Genomic DNA, 16,682 nt, shown 5'->3' on the forward strand with positions numbered 1-16,682 from the left:
AAGGGACTATGTCCATTGCCGCTACCATAAGTCCGATTGTCTCCATGCACTGAGCTACAGATGGCCGAGGAATGGAATGAAGAGCTCGGCAAGTAGTTAACAGTTTTAACTTTCTGACCTCCGTCAGAAATATTTTCATTTCTACCGAGTCTATCAAGGTTCCTAGGAATGGAACTCTTGTGAGGGGGGAGAGAGAACTCTTTTTGACGTTCACCTTCCACCCGTGAGACCTCAGAAAGGCCAATACGATCTCTGTGTGAGACTTGGTTCTTTGGAAAGTCTAGTATAAAATAGAGGGGGCGCCCTAATAAGGAGTAGACTATATTCTTGATGATATAAGAGGTGACTTTACTCAATCCTGTATAGCCTTTAGTCTAGGCAGGATATAAATATATATGAATTAACCTCAATAGAGAAATATATAAATAAAAAGATATATATTGCTTAATGTAGGAGACACTAAGCGTGGTAATCAAATAAAAAAAATAGACTACAACCTCCTAGGAGAAAGATAGAGATAGAGTGGTATAAAATATTAATAGTATGCAGGTGATATAACCTAGATATACAAAAGATTTATCACACAACCTCCTAAGAGAAAGATGTAGATATAAAATATTGTTACACAAGTGTCAAATCCTAAGCATGTAGCCTCTCAATATGATATATGCATGAATAAGACAGTGGTATGGTAGTATAAAGTCTCTAGTACTATGTACTGAAAGTCTCTGAAGTGAAGATCAAGGAAGCTATCTGTAGAGATCCAGGCCGGGATCCAAAGCAGCAATCTACAAAGATAAAAGAAGACAGATGCACCACATGGCCCAATATTGTTTGGTCCAAAAATATATTGAGATGTGCATAGATTGAACTCACATTTATTATAGCACCTCAGTTAGTGCTATAGAGGCAGTCTGGGATCTCTAACAGTCACCCAGGGGACCAAACTCCGGTGGTAGTGTGTTGTCTGTATCAAATGACAAAAAAGACAAGGTGCCTATATGGCCTAGTATTGTCTTAGCAAAGATAGCAGGATATTAAGATATGATGGTACTCACAATAGTTGTAGCATCTCCTTTGATGCTATAGAGGCAGGATGGGATCAAAATGGTCAGCGACCAGACTTAACCGAAGGCTCACTGGATGGGTGACCATATTGATCTTATCTTTGCTAAGACAATACTAGGCCATATAGGCACCTTGTCTTTTTTGTCATTTGATACAGACAACACACTACCACCGGAGTTTGGTCCCCTGGGTGACTGTTAGAGATCCCAGACTGCCTCTATAGCACTAACTGAGGTGCTATAATAAATGTGAGTTCAATCTATGCACATCTCAATATATTTTTGGACCAAACAATATTGGGCCATGTGGCGCATCTGTCTTATTTTATCTTTGGAAAGTCGACGCCTGAATTAAGATGTCGTCTGGGTAAGGCGCCACTGCTATGCCCCGCGGTCTTAGAACCGCCAGGAGGGACCCTAGCACCTTTGTGAAAATTCTGGGAGCAGTGGCTAACCCGAAAGGAAGGGCCACAAACTGATAATGCTTGTCCACAAAGGTGAACCTGAGAAACTGGTGATGATCTTTGTGGATAGGAATGTGCAGATACGCATCCTTTAGATCCACGGTAGTCATATATTGACCCTCCTGGATCATTGGTAAGATTGTCCGAATGGTCTCCATCTTGAATGATGGGACTCTGAGGAATTTGTTTAGAATTTTGAGATCCAGGATTGGTCTGAAAGTTCCTTCTTTTTTGGGAACCACAAACAGGTTTGAGTAAAACCCCAGTCCTTGTTCTGCAATTGGAACTGGGTGGATCACTCCCATTGTATGTAGATCTTCTACACAGCGTAAAAACGCCTCTTTCTTTGTCTGATCTGTAGACAGACGAGAAATGTGGAACCTTCCCCTTGGAAGAGAGTCCTTGAATTCTAGAAGGTATCCCTGGGCTACAATCTCTAATGCCCAAGGATCGTGTACATCTCTTGCCCAGGCCTGAGCGAAGAGAGAGAGTCTGCCCCCTACTAGATCCGGTCCCGGATCAGGGGCTACCCCTTCATGCTGTCTTGGTGGCAGCTGCAGGCTTTTTGGCCTGTTTACCCTTATTCCAGCCCTGGTAAGGTTTCCAGGTTGCCTTGGGCTGTGAAGCGTTACCCTCTTGCTTTGCAGCCGGAGAGGATGAAGCGGGGCCATTCCTGAAATTGCGAAAGGAACGAAAATTAGCTTTGTTCTTTGTCTTAAAGGGCTTGTCCTGTGGGAGAGCATGGCCTTTTCCCCCGGTGATATCTGAAATAATCTCTTTCAATTCAGGCCCGAAGAGGGTCTTTCCTTTGAAAGGAATGTTCAAAAGCTTGGATTTAGACGACACATCGGCCGACCAGGACTTTAGCAATAGCGCCCTGCGCGCCAAAATGGCGAAATCTGAATTTTTCACCGCTAACTTAGCTATTTGGAAAGCGCCGTCAGTGATAAAAGAATTAGCTAGCTTTAGATCCTTAATTCTATCCATAATTTCCTCATATGAGGTCTCCGTCTGGAGCGAGTCTTCCAGCGCCTCAAACCAGAAAGCAGCTGCAGTAGTTACAGGAATAATGCAGGCAATAGGTTGGAGAAGAAAACCTTGTTGAACAAAAATTTTCTTAAGTAAACCCTCTAACTTCTTATCCATAGGGTATTTAAAAGCACAACTGTCTTCAATTGGTATGGTTGTGCGTTTAGCAAGTGTAGAAACAGCCCCCTCCACCTTAGGGACCGTCTGCCACGAGTCCCGCACAGGGTCAGGTATGGGGAACATTTTCTTAAAAACAGGAGGGGGAGCAAAGGGAACACCTGGTCTATCCCACTCCCTAGTAACGATATCCGCAATCCTCTTAGGGACCGGAAACGTATTTGTGTAAACAGGGACCTCTAGGTACTTGTCCATTTTACACAATTTCTCTGGGATCACCAAAGGGTTGCAGTCATCCAGAGTAGCTAATACCTCCCTAAGCAAAACGCGGAGGTGTTCTAGTTTAAATTTAAAAGCCAATGTATCTGAATCTGTTTGAGGAGGAACCCTTCCTGAATCAGAGACTTCTCCCTCAGACATCAAATCCCTCGCTCCCACTTCAGAGAGTTGTAAGGGTATATCAGATACGGCTACCAAAGCGTCAGAATGCTCATAATCTGTTCTTAAAACGGAGCTATCACGCTTTGCGGGTAACACGGGCAGTTTAGATAAGAAGGCTGTAAGAGAATTATCCATGACTGCCGCTAAATCTTGTAATGTAAAAGGGTTAGACGCACTAGAGATACTAGGCGTCGCTTGCGCGGGCATAACTGGTTGTGACACTTGGGGAGAGGCAGACGGGCTACCCTCGTTACCTTCAGTCTGAGAATCATCTTGGGCCACATTCTTAAGTGCAACAATATGATCTTTAAAGTGCATAGACATATCACTACAAATGGGACACATTCTGAGAGGGGGTTCCACCATGGCTTCTAAACACATTGAACAAGGATTTTCCTTAGTGTCAGACATGTTTAATAGACTAGTAATATACACAAGCAGGCTTGGAAATCACTTTAATCAAATAAAAAACACAATTTGAAAAAACGTTACTGTGCCTTTAAGAGATAAAAAGAGCACACAATTTTACAAAACAGTGAAAAATGCAGCAATTCTCCAGAAATTTTCACAGTATGTACCTAAAGCCTTAATAAGATTGCACCACAATTTTCAAAACGATTAACCCCTTAATGCCCAAACCGGAGCAGCCTAAAGCCAACACCCGGTTAAAAATAGTACAGCACCTTGCCACAGCCTTGCTGTGGCCCTACCTGCCCTTAGGGATCAGATTTGGGGGAATATAGCTTCTATAAGGCCCTCAAACAGCAGCAGGACCCTCCATGTGAAGTAGCATGAACTTCTCTGCAATTCTAAGTGCGCATCTGAGGCGCAAAATTTGGCCCCTCCCACTCTACTCCGGAGCTGTGAGGCCTAGTAAATCACTCTTAAGTGAATAAAAAACAGCCATGTGGGTAATAACCCCAGAAAGAACCCCAAAAGGACTTTCAAAGTGTCTACAAACTATATTTTTCTTAAATAAACAATCAATTGCCCTGAATCAGTGTCAACCAGCATAATTAGCCCTGTTATGTAAGCATTCAATTCCTTACTAAGTCTGTGAACATAGCTTACCCTCCCCTCATGGGGATATTGTCAGTCTCTTCTAGCATTATCTCAGTTTTGTCTAGAAATAAATGACTGAACATACCTCATTGCAGATTACCCTGCAAACCGTTCCCCCCAACTGAAGTTTTCTGGTACTCCTCAGTCCTGTGTGGGAACAGCAGTGGATTTTATTTACAACATGCTAAAATCATTCTCCTCTCAGCAGAAATCTTCATCACTTTTCTGCTAGAGAGTAAATAGTACAAACCGGTACCATTTAAAATAACAAACTTTTGATTGAAGATAATAAAAACTACAATTCTAACACCACATTCACTTTACCCCCCCGTAGAGAGACCCTAGTGCTTAGAGCCGGCAAAGAGAATGACTGGGGGGTGGAGCTAGAGGGAGAGCTATATGGACAGCTCTGCTGTGTGCTCTCTTTGCCACTTCCTGTAGGGAATGAGAATATCCCACAAGTAAAGGATGAATCCGTGGACTGGATACACCTTGCAAGAGAAACAGACGTTTTTTAAAAAAAATTAAAAGGGTATATTAGGTTTTACAAAGTTTGGCTAATATAATGTTATATAATTCTGCACTATGTGCAGAATTATGTAACATTATTTTTAAGGTTTACTGACACTTTAACACTCTTTGACATTTTCATGCAGAAACAATTTAAGAAATGATCTTACTGGGTAAAAAGACAGTCTTAACGTAATGAAAATACAGGAAAACAAATCAAACACATCCTAACTGGATCAAAATAAAAGTAAGGCAACACCCACGGGTGAATGCCCAAGGAGAATGGGCATGCTAACAGGACCAGCCGATCAGAGGCCCCATTCTCCCAAGCTCAGAACTGGAACCGATATATAAAAGAAAGAAAGAAAAAACTGAGACGTCAAGGAGATTGGTTTCATCCCCAAACGTCTAACCTAGCTTGCCATCCGGCACAGATGGCCGAGGATCCCTTGGCCCACTAGGACTGGAATCCTCCAGCACTGCCAAAACATGTCTTAGTAGGACACAAAGACGTGCCAGCCTATAATGGAAGGCAAAATTATCCCTTGCCGGATCGATGGACGACCCCGGCCCGAGGTTGGGGTCCCTGAAGCCTCAGAGGCCATCGCTACCCCAGAAGGCCAAACTGAATCAGGCGATCTCACGCCCGACGGGCTCTGGTTGACAGAACACGGACAGTACCTTAAAAATATTTCACTTGGAAGATATAAATGAGCCAGCGCCATAGATATGGCCATGCGGAACCGTGCCGTAACCTCTGGAGGAAACAAGCCGCCTTCCGGAGAAGGAGTAACGGCCATAGGGACACCTGCTTGTGTAACAAAAGAATGTTCTGGGGCACGTGCCTCACAGCACATGGAATCCTCGGGGGCGGATGGCTCAACACGCTCTAAGGTCCCTGATTCGGGAGAAGAGAGTACTCTAGAACGGCAATTGGAACATAACTAATGGTCATGGATAACTCGGGTCATTTCATATTCTTCGCAAGATGCATTCTCTGAATCGGAAATATCCGTGTCTAAAAAATCAGAATCCTCCATAATTTTGGATTGCAAAAATGGACAAACACTAAACGGCATCTTTTCTTACATCCCCAATGGCTGGGGCACTCACCACCTCCTGTGAACCAGACAACTAACGAGCTGACTCTCTCCATCGTCACTCAGACAAAATATGGAAGTGGAATACAACGTAACCGTACCCGGTCACGAGGTGCACCATGCAAGTCACAAAATGGCCTTGAGCCCAAGTATCACTACACATTAGCAGACAGAATCACATAACAAACATGATTAAAGTCCCCCCTGTTCAATAACCCCCCTCAGGAGATATTAACCCTTGATTCCTTAAGATAAAGGAGTCCCAATGGGACCCTGACTTCTTTTGTTAACATTACATTCACATATCAAAATTAAATTAAAAACGATCTTACCGGAATCTGCGCCATAGAACAGGAACACAGTCCTTCAAGTGTGACAGATAGTAGCCTTGCTTCTGACATGAACTTGAGTAAATAAAGGCAGGCAGTGAAACTCGTCAAGGAGCTGTTAATATGAGTCGGGATGGTTTCGCAGAAAGACTCTCCCTGCATCTCCGGACTCTAACCTTCATCCATGTTCTCACTGAGAGGCTGACAGGATTACTTAAAGCTCCAGTACCATTTCGAAGAGTACTACCCTCCATAAGAGACTATCTTCAATCTTCTGACACTTCTCTGCCAACCTCCTGTGATGAAAGGCAAAGAATGACTGGGGATGAGGGAAGTGGGGGAGGTATTTGGGCCTTTGGCTGGGGTGTCTTTGCCTCCTCCTGGTGGCCAGGTTCTGAATTCCCAAAAGTAATGAATGCAGTTGTGGACTCTTCCCGTTTAAGAAGAAAATGCATGTAATTTGTATGTTCTGTTTATATAGAATCTATACTATGTACCATAAGATACCTGTAATAGCAAATAAGGTACATGTAAGTAGAATGTTCTGAGTATACAGAATCTACAGAGCATATAATAAGAAGCATTTAATTAGTAATTAAGGTATAAGCAATCAGCATGTTCTGTCGATAAGTAATTGCTACTGTATATAATAAGGTACATTTATTTAACCAATAATGTACATAATTAGCATGTTCTGTTTATACAGAATTTACAATGCAGATAAAAAGGGGCACATGTTATAAGCAATAAAGTACACAAGATTAGCATGTTATGACAATACAGAATCTAGGGCAAGATTACATATATGGCGTTGCCAGCAAAAGCCAGAGATGCAGATTTCTCCGTGGTTTTGGTATCACATATACGGAGTAGCATACAAGTTACGCGGGTATATTTTACCCATTGCCCGCATTTTTTACTCCCATAAACTAACATAGGATAGGTGTCGCCATTCGGTATTACATATTCAGTGCAATGACTTACGCACGCAGAATTGAGAAAATCTACTCCATTTTCATCTCGCCACACATAGGCAGATGCAGCACCCCTTGCACAAACTAAAAAAGCAACGTAACTCCCTGGAAGACTTAACAAACACATACATTTAAGCAGCATCTCAAATAGTTAAAGGGACAGTATACTATAAAATTGTTTTTCTCTTTTTTTACTAGCTGCAGAGTATGTATGAGATTTGCTTTTTTAAGGTTTATTTGTGTATATGAAATAGCAGATTTTGTGTTTAATAATAATATGGGTTGAGCTTGTAGGTATAATCAGATCTCATTACTTTATCACAGTGTGTTCATATACCTGCTTCTTTATTTTATATCTGTTCATAAACCAATCACTATGACTTGGAGAGAAAAATGGAACATTTAATACACTCCAGCAGGTAAAGTGGATCATTGGAACAAATGAAAGGGAAGAACATTTTTGAGTAGATGTAAGTTATAGTACAAGAATACAATGCCTTGCAAAAGTATTCACCTCCCCTTGGCATTTTTCGTGTTTTGTTGCCTCACAACCTGGAATTAACATGGATTGTTTGAGGATTTGCATCATTTAATTTACAGAACATGCCCACAACTTTGAAGATGTTTTTTTTTTTTTTTTATATTGTGAAGCAAACAACAAATAGGAAAAAATAACAGAAAAAGTCAATGTGCATAACTAATCGACCCCCTAAAGTCAATACTTTGTAGAGCCACCTTTTGCGGAAATCACACCTCCAAGTCGCTTTGGATAAGTCTCTATGAGCTTGCCACATCTTACCACTGGGATTTTTGCCCATTCCTCCTTGCAAAACTGCTCCAGCTCCTTCAAGTTGGATGGTTTGCGCTTGTGAACAGCAATCTTTAAGTCTGACCACAGATTTTCTATTGGATTGAGGTCTGGGTTTTGACTAGGCCATTCCATCACATTTACATGTTTCCCCTTAAACCACTCAAGTGTTGCTTTAGCAGTGTGTTTGGGGTCATTGTCCTGCTGGAAGGTGAACCTCCGTCCTAGCCTCAAATCACGCACAGAGTGGTACAGGTTTTGCTCAAGAATATCCCTGTATTTAGCACCATCCATCTATCACTCTGACCAGTTTCCCAGTCCCGGCTGCTGAAAAAACATCCCCAGAGCATGATGCTGCCACTACCATGTTTCACTGTGGGGATGGTGTTCTTTGGGTGATTTGATGTGTTGGGTTTGCACCAGACATAGCGTTTTCCTTGATGGCCGAAAAGTTCAATTTTAGTCTCATCAGACCAGAGCACCTTCCTCCATACATTTTGGGAGTCTCCCGCATGCCTTTTCGCAAACTCAAAACGTGCCATTTTGTTTTTTGCTAAAAGTAATGGCTTTCTTCTGGCCACTCTACCATAAAGCCCAACTCTATGGAGCATACGGCTTATTGTCGTCCTATGTACAGATACTCCAGTCTCTGCTGTGGAACTCTGCAGCTCCTCCAGGGTTACCCTAGGTCTCTGTGCTGCCTCTGATGAATGCCCTCCTTGCCCGGTCCGTGAGTTTTGGTGGGCGGCTGTCTCTTGGCAGGTTTGCTGTTGTGCCATGTTCTTTCTATTTCGTTATGATAGATTTGATGGTGCTCCTGGGGATCATCAAAGATTTGGATATTTTTTTATAACCTAACCCTGACTTGTACTTCTCAACAACATTGTCCCTTACTTGTTTGGAGAGTTCCTTGGTCTTCATGGCAGTGTTTGGTTAGTGGTGCCTCTTGCAAAAAAAGGTGTGTATACAGTATGTAATGACAGATTATGTGACACTTAGATTGCACACAGGTGGACATCATTTCACTAATTATATGACTTTTGAAGGTAATTGGTTGCACCAGAACTTTTTATGGGCTTCATAACAAAGGGGGTGAATACATATGCACATGCCAATTTTCTGTTTTCTATTTCTAAAAAATAGTTTTATGTATGTATTTTTCTCATTTCACTTCACCAACTTAGACTATTGTGTTCTGATCCATCACATAAAATTCAGATTAATAAAACATTGAACTTAAGGCTGTAATGTAACAAAATAGGTAAAAAAGTCAAGGGGGTGAATACTTTTGCAAGGTATTGTGTGTGTGTATATATATATATATATACACACACACACATATATATATATATATATATATATATATATATATATATAAGATTCAAGGCAAACAAGGGTAAAAGATAATAGCTCTTAACTCAAAGTATACCATATAACTTGTAGCAGCCCGTAGTAGTGTAAAGTTCTCAGGTATAGTTCATATGAGTAAGCCGTGATTCAAAACTACAGTCCCAGAACGATCAAAGTTAAATGAATGCTTGTATCACCACCCCGTTCGCTTTTAAGGTCATATGCGACCACTCACCACATTGTCACTAGTAGTACAGTCCCAGCCGGTGCCAAAGTTACCAGGTGGAAGCCCGCCGTCCTCTGCACCAGCTGCTGAATGCCCAAGGAAAAGTTAAAGAGCCTGCGTTGTGAGGGGGGTGTCCTCCAAGACAGACCATGATTGGATCTGAGAGAGGCTGAGGGTGTATTGTGTGCGGTCACACAGTGATGTGGTAGATGGATGAGCCGGGAGGTGAAAAACAGCTATACGTTATCCAAAAGGCTGTTACACGGATGTTGATGGGAGCAGTGGAAGCGGCACTCTACAGCCGCAAATATAAGCAGAAAGGAAAACTGCTGCCAAACAACGAAAGTGCTGTAAATCAGGTATCAATTTATTAAACCACAGTCAAAGGGTCATTACAGATTGGAACACCTGACTTGTTTTGCGCAGGCGTACCTGCGCTTCATCAGAGGTAACATGTCAGGTGTTCCAGTCTGTAATGACCTTTTGACTGTGGTTGAAAAAATTAATACCTGATTTACAGCACTTTCGTTGTCTGGCAGCAGTTTTCCTTTCTGCTTTCTGATTTTATATATATATATATATATATATATATATATACACATACATATATATATATATATATATATATATATATTGATTCAATGAGAGCACTCTCACTTCCAAGGGTTAAATGCCAGGGTGCTAGCAGATATGAATATATAAATGAAGGAAAGCACTCTCTGGTCTTTTAGTGAAATTTTTTTAATAATTCAAGCGTTCAACGCTTGAATTATTAAAATTTTCACTAAAAGACCAGAGAGTGCTTTCCTTCATTTATATATATATATATATATATACACACACACACACACACACATACACACACACACACACACACACATACACACACACACACACACACTAGAGCCCTTTCCAGTCAAATACCTTGCCATATACCATGTCTCTTTTAACCCTCAATATCAAAATTATATAGTTTACAACAAAGTGTACATTTGTGTATAATACTTTATTTTAAAGTGTTTTACATGTGTTTTGTGCAACCTTTTTTTTTAACCCTTACAGTTTACTTCAGGTCTGAATATTAAAGCGCAGTGTCAGCTTTTGCTCTGGTGCAAACTATAAACTTTCAACATGTAATGCCAACTCAAATTAATGCGGTTGAGATATCCACTGAAAATATAGGCTGCGCTCAAGCCGAAGTCAGACACACTAACCCTTTTCTGATTATTGTGCTTTACCATGGACTTGTAATATAAAAGTGGTGGACTAGTGCGGTCAATCAAAAACTGTTTATTATGCGTACGCTATCATAAGTGCCACTTGTAATTTAGCCCAGAATGGGTTAAAATAGTTTCTTTATATAATTCATACATGCTCACCTGGGTCGCTGGTGTGTGACAGGAAGATGAAGATGATGTTGTTGTAACAGGAAGGTCAGATTGGACAGCAGCTACAGTTGCACCCGGTGTAAATATAAGCTGTAAAGATTACAACAGGAAAAATGAAGAAAAAAAATATTAATTTTTTGCATGTTCAAACAGAATGACAAATTTGTTATCAACATTGTAACAGAGGAAAAATGTTGTATCGAAATGCTTCCACGGTTTACATTTAATTCATATAAAACTTAAATAATAGATAAGATTTAGGCATCCAATTATTAACTAGCATTAGCACAAATGTGAAGGAAGAAAGAGAGCTCCGTTAATCAAAGACAATATTAAAATTATACTTTTAAGTTATGAATGTGTGCATAAGAAGTAAATTATCAATTTCAATGTTTCTAGAATCTTAAAGTAGTGAAGGGTGAGGAAAAGAAAAATACATTTAATTGAGACATTCTGAAAAAATATAACAGAGTAACAGAATAGAAACATAAAAGTGATAAAAAACAGAATTTATGTTTACCTGATAAATTTCTTTCTCCTACGGTGTATCCGGTCCACGGCTTTATCCTTACTTGTGGGATATTCTCAATCCCTACAGGAAGTGGCAAAGAGAGCACACAGCAGAGCTGTCCATATAGCTCCCCTCAGGCTCCGCCCCCCCAGTCATTCGACCGACGGTTAGGAGAAAAAGGAGAACCATAGGGTGCAGTGGTGACTGTAGTTTACAAAAAATAAATTTAAACCTGACCAAAATGCCAGGGCGGGCCGTGGACCGGATACACCGTAGGAGAAAGAAATTTATCAGGTAAACATAAATTCTGTTTTCTCCTACATTGGTGTATCCGGTCCACGGCTTCATCCTTACTTGTGGGAACCAATACCAAAGCTTTAGGACACGGATGAAGGGAGGGAACAAGTCAGGTAACCTAAACGGAAGGCACCACTGCTTGCAAAACCTTTCTCCCAAAAATAGCCTCCGAAAAAGCAAAAGTATCGAATTTGTAAAATTTGGCAAACGTATGCAGTGAAGACCAAGTCGCTGCCTTACAAATCTGTTCAACAGAAGCCTCATTCTTGAAAGCCCATGTGGAAGCCACAGCTCTAGTAGAGTGAGCTGTAATTCGTTCAGGAGGCTGCCTTCCAGCAGTCTCATAAGCCAACCGGATGATGCTTTTCAGCCACATCAAGATTGTGTAACAGACGTTCCTTGTTAGAAACTGGATTAGGACACAGAGAAGGAACAACTATTTCCTGGTTGATATTCTTATTGGAAACCACTTTTGGAAGAAAACCAGGTTTGGTACGTAAAACGACCTTATCTGTATGAAACACCAGATAGGGTGAATTACACTGCAAAGCAGACAATTCAGAAACTCTTCTAGCAGAAGAAATAGCTACTAAAAACAAAACTTTCCAAGATAGTAACTTAATATCTATGGAATGTAGAGGTTCAAACGGAACCCCTTGAAGAACTGAAAGAACTAAATTTAGACTCCATGGAGGAGCCACAGGTCTGTAGACAGGCTTGATTCTGACTAAAGCCTGTACAAACGCCTGAATATCTGGCATGGCTGCCAGACGCTTGTGTAACAAAACAGACAGAGCAGATATCTGTCCCTTTAAAGAACTAGCTGACAGAACTTTCTCCAATCCTTCTTGGAGAAAGGATAGTATCCTTGGAATCCTAATCTGACTCCATGAGTAACCCTTGGATTCGCACCAGCAAAGATATTTCCGCCATATCTTATGGTAAATTTTCCTGGTGACAGGCTTTCTAGCCTGGATCAGAGTATCTATAACTGATTCCGAAAACCCACGCTTAGCTAGAATCAAGCGTTCAATCTCCAAGCAGTCAGTTGCAGAGAAACTAGGTTTGGATGTTCGAATGGACCTTGAATTAGAAGGTCCTGCCTCAAAGGCAGCTTCCATGGTGGAACCGATGACATATTCACCAGGTCTACATACCAAGTCCTGCGTGGCCACGCAGGAGCTATCAGAATTACCGAAGCCTTCTCCTGTTTGATCCTGGCTACTAGCCGAGGGAGAAGGGGAAACGGTGGAAAAACATAAGCTAGATTGAACGACCAAGGCTCTACTAAGGCATCTACCAATGTCGCCTTGGGATCCCTGGACCTGGACCCGTAACGTGTAACTTTGGAGTTCTGACGTGATGCCATCAGATCCAGATCTGGAATGCCCCATAGCTGGGTCAGCTAAGCAAAAACCTCCGGGTGGAGTTCCCACTCCCCTGGATGGAAAGTCTGACGACTCGATAATCCGCTTCCCAGTTGTCCACTCCTGGGATGTGAATTGCTGATAGATGGCAGGAGTGATCCTCTGCCCATTTGATGATCTTGGATACCTCCCTCATTGCCAGGGAACTCTTTGTTCCCCCCTGATGATTGATGTACGCTACAGTCGTCATGTTGTCCGACTGAAATCTGATGAATTTTGCCTCCGCTAGTTGAGGCCATGCCTGGAGCGCATTGAATATCGCTCTCAATTCCAAAATGTTTATCGGGAGAAGAGATTCTTCCCGAGACCATAGAACCTGAACCTTCAGGGACTTCCAGACCGCGCCCCAGCCTAAGAGGCTGGCGTCGGTCGTGACAATGATCCACTCCGGTCTTCGGAAACTCATTCCCTGAGACAGGTGATCCTGAGACAACCACCAGAGGAGTGAGTCTCTAGTTTGCTGGTCCATCTGAATCTGGGGAGACAAATCTGCATAATCTCCATTCCATTGTTTTAAATTTCCAGACCTCTGTCAGAAAGATTTTCATTTCTACCGAGTCTATTATTGTTCCCAGGAAGGGAACCCTTGTGAACGGGGACAGAGAACTTTTTTCTATGTTCACCTTCCACCCGTGAGACCTTAGAAAGGCTAGAACAATGTCCGTATGAGCCCTTGCTTTGTGAAAGGACGACGCCATGTCGTCTAGGTAAGGTGCTACTGCAATGCCCCTTGGCCTTAGCACCGCTAGAAGGGACCCTAGCACCTTTGTGAAAATTCTGGGAGCAGTGGCCAATCCGAAGGGAAGAGTCACAAATTGGTAATGCTTGTCCAGAAAAGCGAACCTCAGAAACTGATGGTGATCTTTGTGGATAGGAATATGCAGGTACGCATCCTTTAAGTCCACGGTAGTCATATATTGACCCTCCTGGATCATGGTAAAATTGTCTGAATGGTTTCCATTTTGAATGATGGAACTCTGAGGAATTTGTTTAGGATCTTTAAATCCAGAATTGGCCTGAAAGTTCCTTCCTTTTTGGGAACTACAAACAGGTTTGAGTAAAATCCCAGTCCTTGTTCTGCTGTTGGAACTGGGTTTATCACTCCCATTGTTAAAAAGTCTTCTACGCAATGTAAGAATGCCTGTCTCTTTATCTGGTCTAAAGATAAGCGAGACATGTGGAACCTTCCCCTTGGAGGAAGGTCCTTGAATTCTAGAAGATACCCCTGAGAGACAATTTCTAGTGCCCAGGGGTCCGGAACATCTCTTGCCCAGGCCTGAGCAAAGAGAGAAAGTCTGCCCCCTACTAGATCCGGTCCCGGATCGGGGGCTACCCCTTCATGCTGTCTTGGTAGCAGCAGCAGGCTTTTTGGCCCGTTTACCCTTGTTCCAGCCTTGCAATGGTTTCCATGCTGGTTTGGGCTGGGGTGCGTTACCCTCTTGCCTAGTGGCTGTAGAGGTAGAAGCCGGTCCGTTCCTGAAATTGCGAAAGGAACGAAAATTAGACTTATTTTTAGCTTTGAAAGGTCTATCCTGTGGAAGGGCATGGCCCTTTCCCCCAGTGATATCTGAAATAATTTCTTTCAACTCTGGCCCGAATAGGGTCTTACCCTTGAAAGGAATATTAAGCAATTTTGTTTTGGACGACACATCCACCGACCACGATTTTAGCCAAAGCGCCCTACGCACCACTATTGCGAAACCAGAATTTTTCGCTGCTAATTTAGCTAACTGAAAAGCGGCACCTGTAATGAAAGAATTAGCCAACTTCAGGGCGTGAATTCTATCCATGACTTCATCATAAGAAGTCTCCTTCTGGAGCGAGTTTTCTAATTCCTCAAACCAAAAAGCAGCTGCAGTGGTTACAGGAATAATGCAAGAAATTGGTTGAAGAAGAAAACCTTGTTGAACAAAAATTTTCTTAAGTAAACCTTCTAATTTTTTATCCATAGGATCTTTGAAAGCGCAACTGTCTTCTATTGGTATAGTTGTGCGCTTAGCTAGCGTTGAAACTGCCCCCTCTACCTTAGGGACCGTCTGCCACGCGTCCCTTCTGGGGTCAACAATGGGGAACATTTTCTTAAATATAGGAGGGGGAACAAAAGGTACACCTGGCTTCTCCCACTCCTTATTCACTATATCCGCCACCCTCTTAGGTATCGGAAACGCATCAGTGTGTACTGGGACCTCTAAGAATTTATCCATTTTACGCAATTTTTCTGGGACCACCAAAGGGTCACAATCATCAAGAGTAGCTAGGACCTCCTTAAGTAGAGCGCGGAGGTGTTCAATCTTAAATTTAAATACTATGGTATCAGGCTCTGCCTGCTGAGTAACGTTTCCTGTGTCAGAAATTTCTCCCTCAGACAGGCCCTCCCTCACCGCCAAGTCAGATTGATGTGAGGGCACTACAGATAAATTATCCTCTGCGTCTGCTTGCTCATTTTCTGTATTTAAAACTGAGCAATCACGCTTCCTAGGAAAAGCTGGCAGTTTGGATAAAAATGCTGCGAGAGAATTATCCATTACTGCTGCTAACTGTTGCATAGTAATAGCAATTGGCGCGCTAGATGTACTGGGCATCGCTTGCGCGGGCATAGCTGGTGTTGACACAGAAGGAGAGGATAGTGAGCTATCCTCACTACCTTCAGCTAAAGAATCATCTTGGGCTATATCTTTAAGCGTGATTGTACGGTCCTTAAGCTGTTTGGACGCTATGGCACACTTCACACATAAATTAAATGGGGGAACCACCTTGGCCTTTGAACATACAGAACATAGACTATCTGAAGGTTCAGACATGTTTAACAGACTTAAAAGTAACTTCAATGCAATAAAATTTATTTTTGACAAAAACGTTACTGTCTCTTTAAATAATAAAAGTGCACACTTTATTACTGAAACATCAAAAAACCATCAAAAACACATCCGATTTTTATGAAATTTTCACCACAGTGTCATAATGCTTTGAAAAGGTTGCACACAAATCAGACCAATTAACCCCTTAATGCCCAAACCGGAGCTAATAACAGCAGTTAACCGGTTAACACACTACAGTACTCTGCCACAGCTTGCCCTGTGGCTTTTACCTTCCTTAGGGTTATTTTGGTAAGAATATAAGCCTCCCTGGAGCCCTTTCTGATGCCTCCGGACTCCCCACGTGAAGCTGCATGAACTGCCTAAGCAAAACAACTGTGCAATTGAGGCCTGAAAATGAGGCCTCCTCCCTCTTCATTCCAGAGTGGAGGGGCCTTTCTGACTAGAATAGGTGTCCAAATAAGTGCCAGGCGCAAAATAAAACCCCAAAAGTGTTTTAAAGTCTGAAAAAACACCTTATTTATAGTGAAAACATGCTAAAAAGCAATCGATTTAGCCCACAATAGTGTCAACCAGCATAGAGCCCTTAATATAAGCCATAATTTTATACAGAGTCTAAGAAAAATGGCTTGCCTATACCAGAGGGGATTGCTGACAGTCTTCTAGCATTACTAGGTCTTGTTAGAAAAATGACTGATCATACCTGAAGCAGTTAAGCCTGCAAACTGTTCCCCCCAACTGAAGTTCTCTGGTTTCAACAGTCCTG

At 42.1% G+C, this 16,682-nt stretch overlaps 1 protein-coding gene across 1 annotated transcript in view; it reads right to left on the reverse strand.

The window, feature by feature from the left end:
• Positions 1-16,682, reverse strand: part of PHC3 (polyhomeotic homolog 3) — a 1,036,700-nt gene that overhangs the window by 636,126 nt on the left and 383,892 nt on the right. Inside the window, exon 6 of the mRNA XM_053710129.1 lies at positions 10,857-10,955. Within this exon, the coding sequence (XP_053566104.1) occupies positions 10,857-10,955 (99 nt within the window). The remainder of the gene's footprint in view (positions 1-10,856; positions 10,956-16,682) is intronic.

This window comes from Bombina bombina, chromosome 4 (assembly GCF_027579735.1).
Source record: "Bombina bombina isolate aBomBom1 chromosome 4, aBomBom1.pri, whole genome shotgun sequence".
NCBI lineage: Eukaryota > Metazoa > Chordata > Amphibia > Anura > Bombinatoridae > Bombina > Bombina bombina.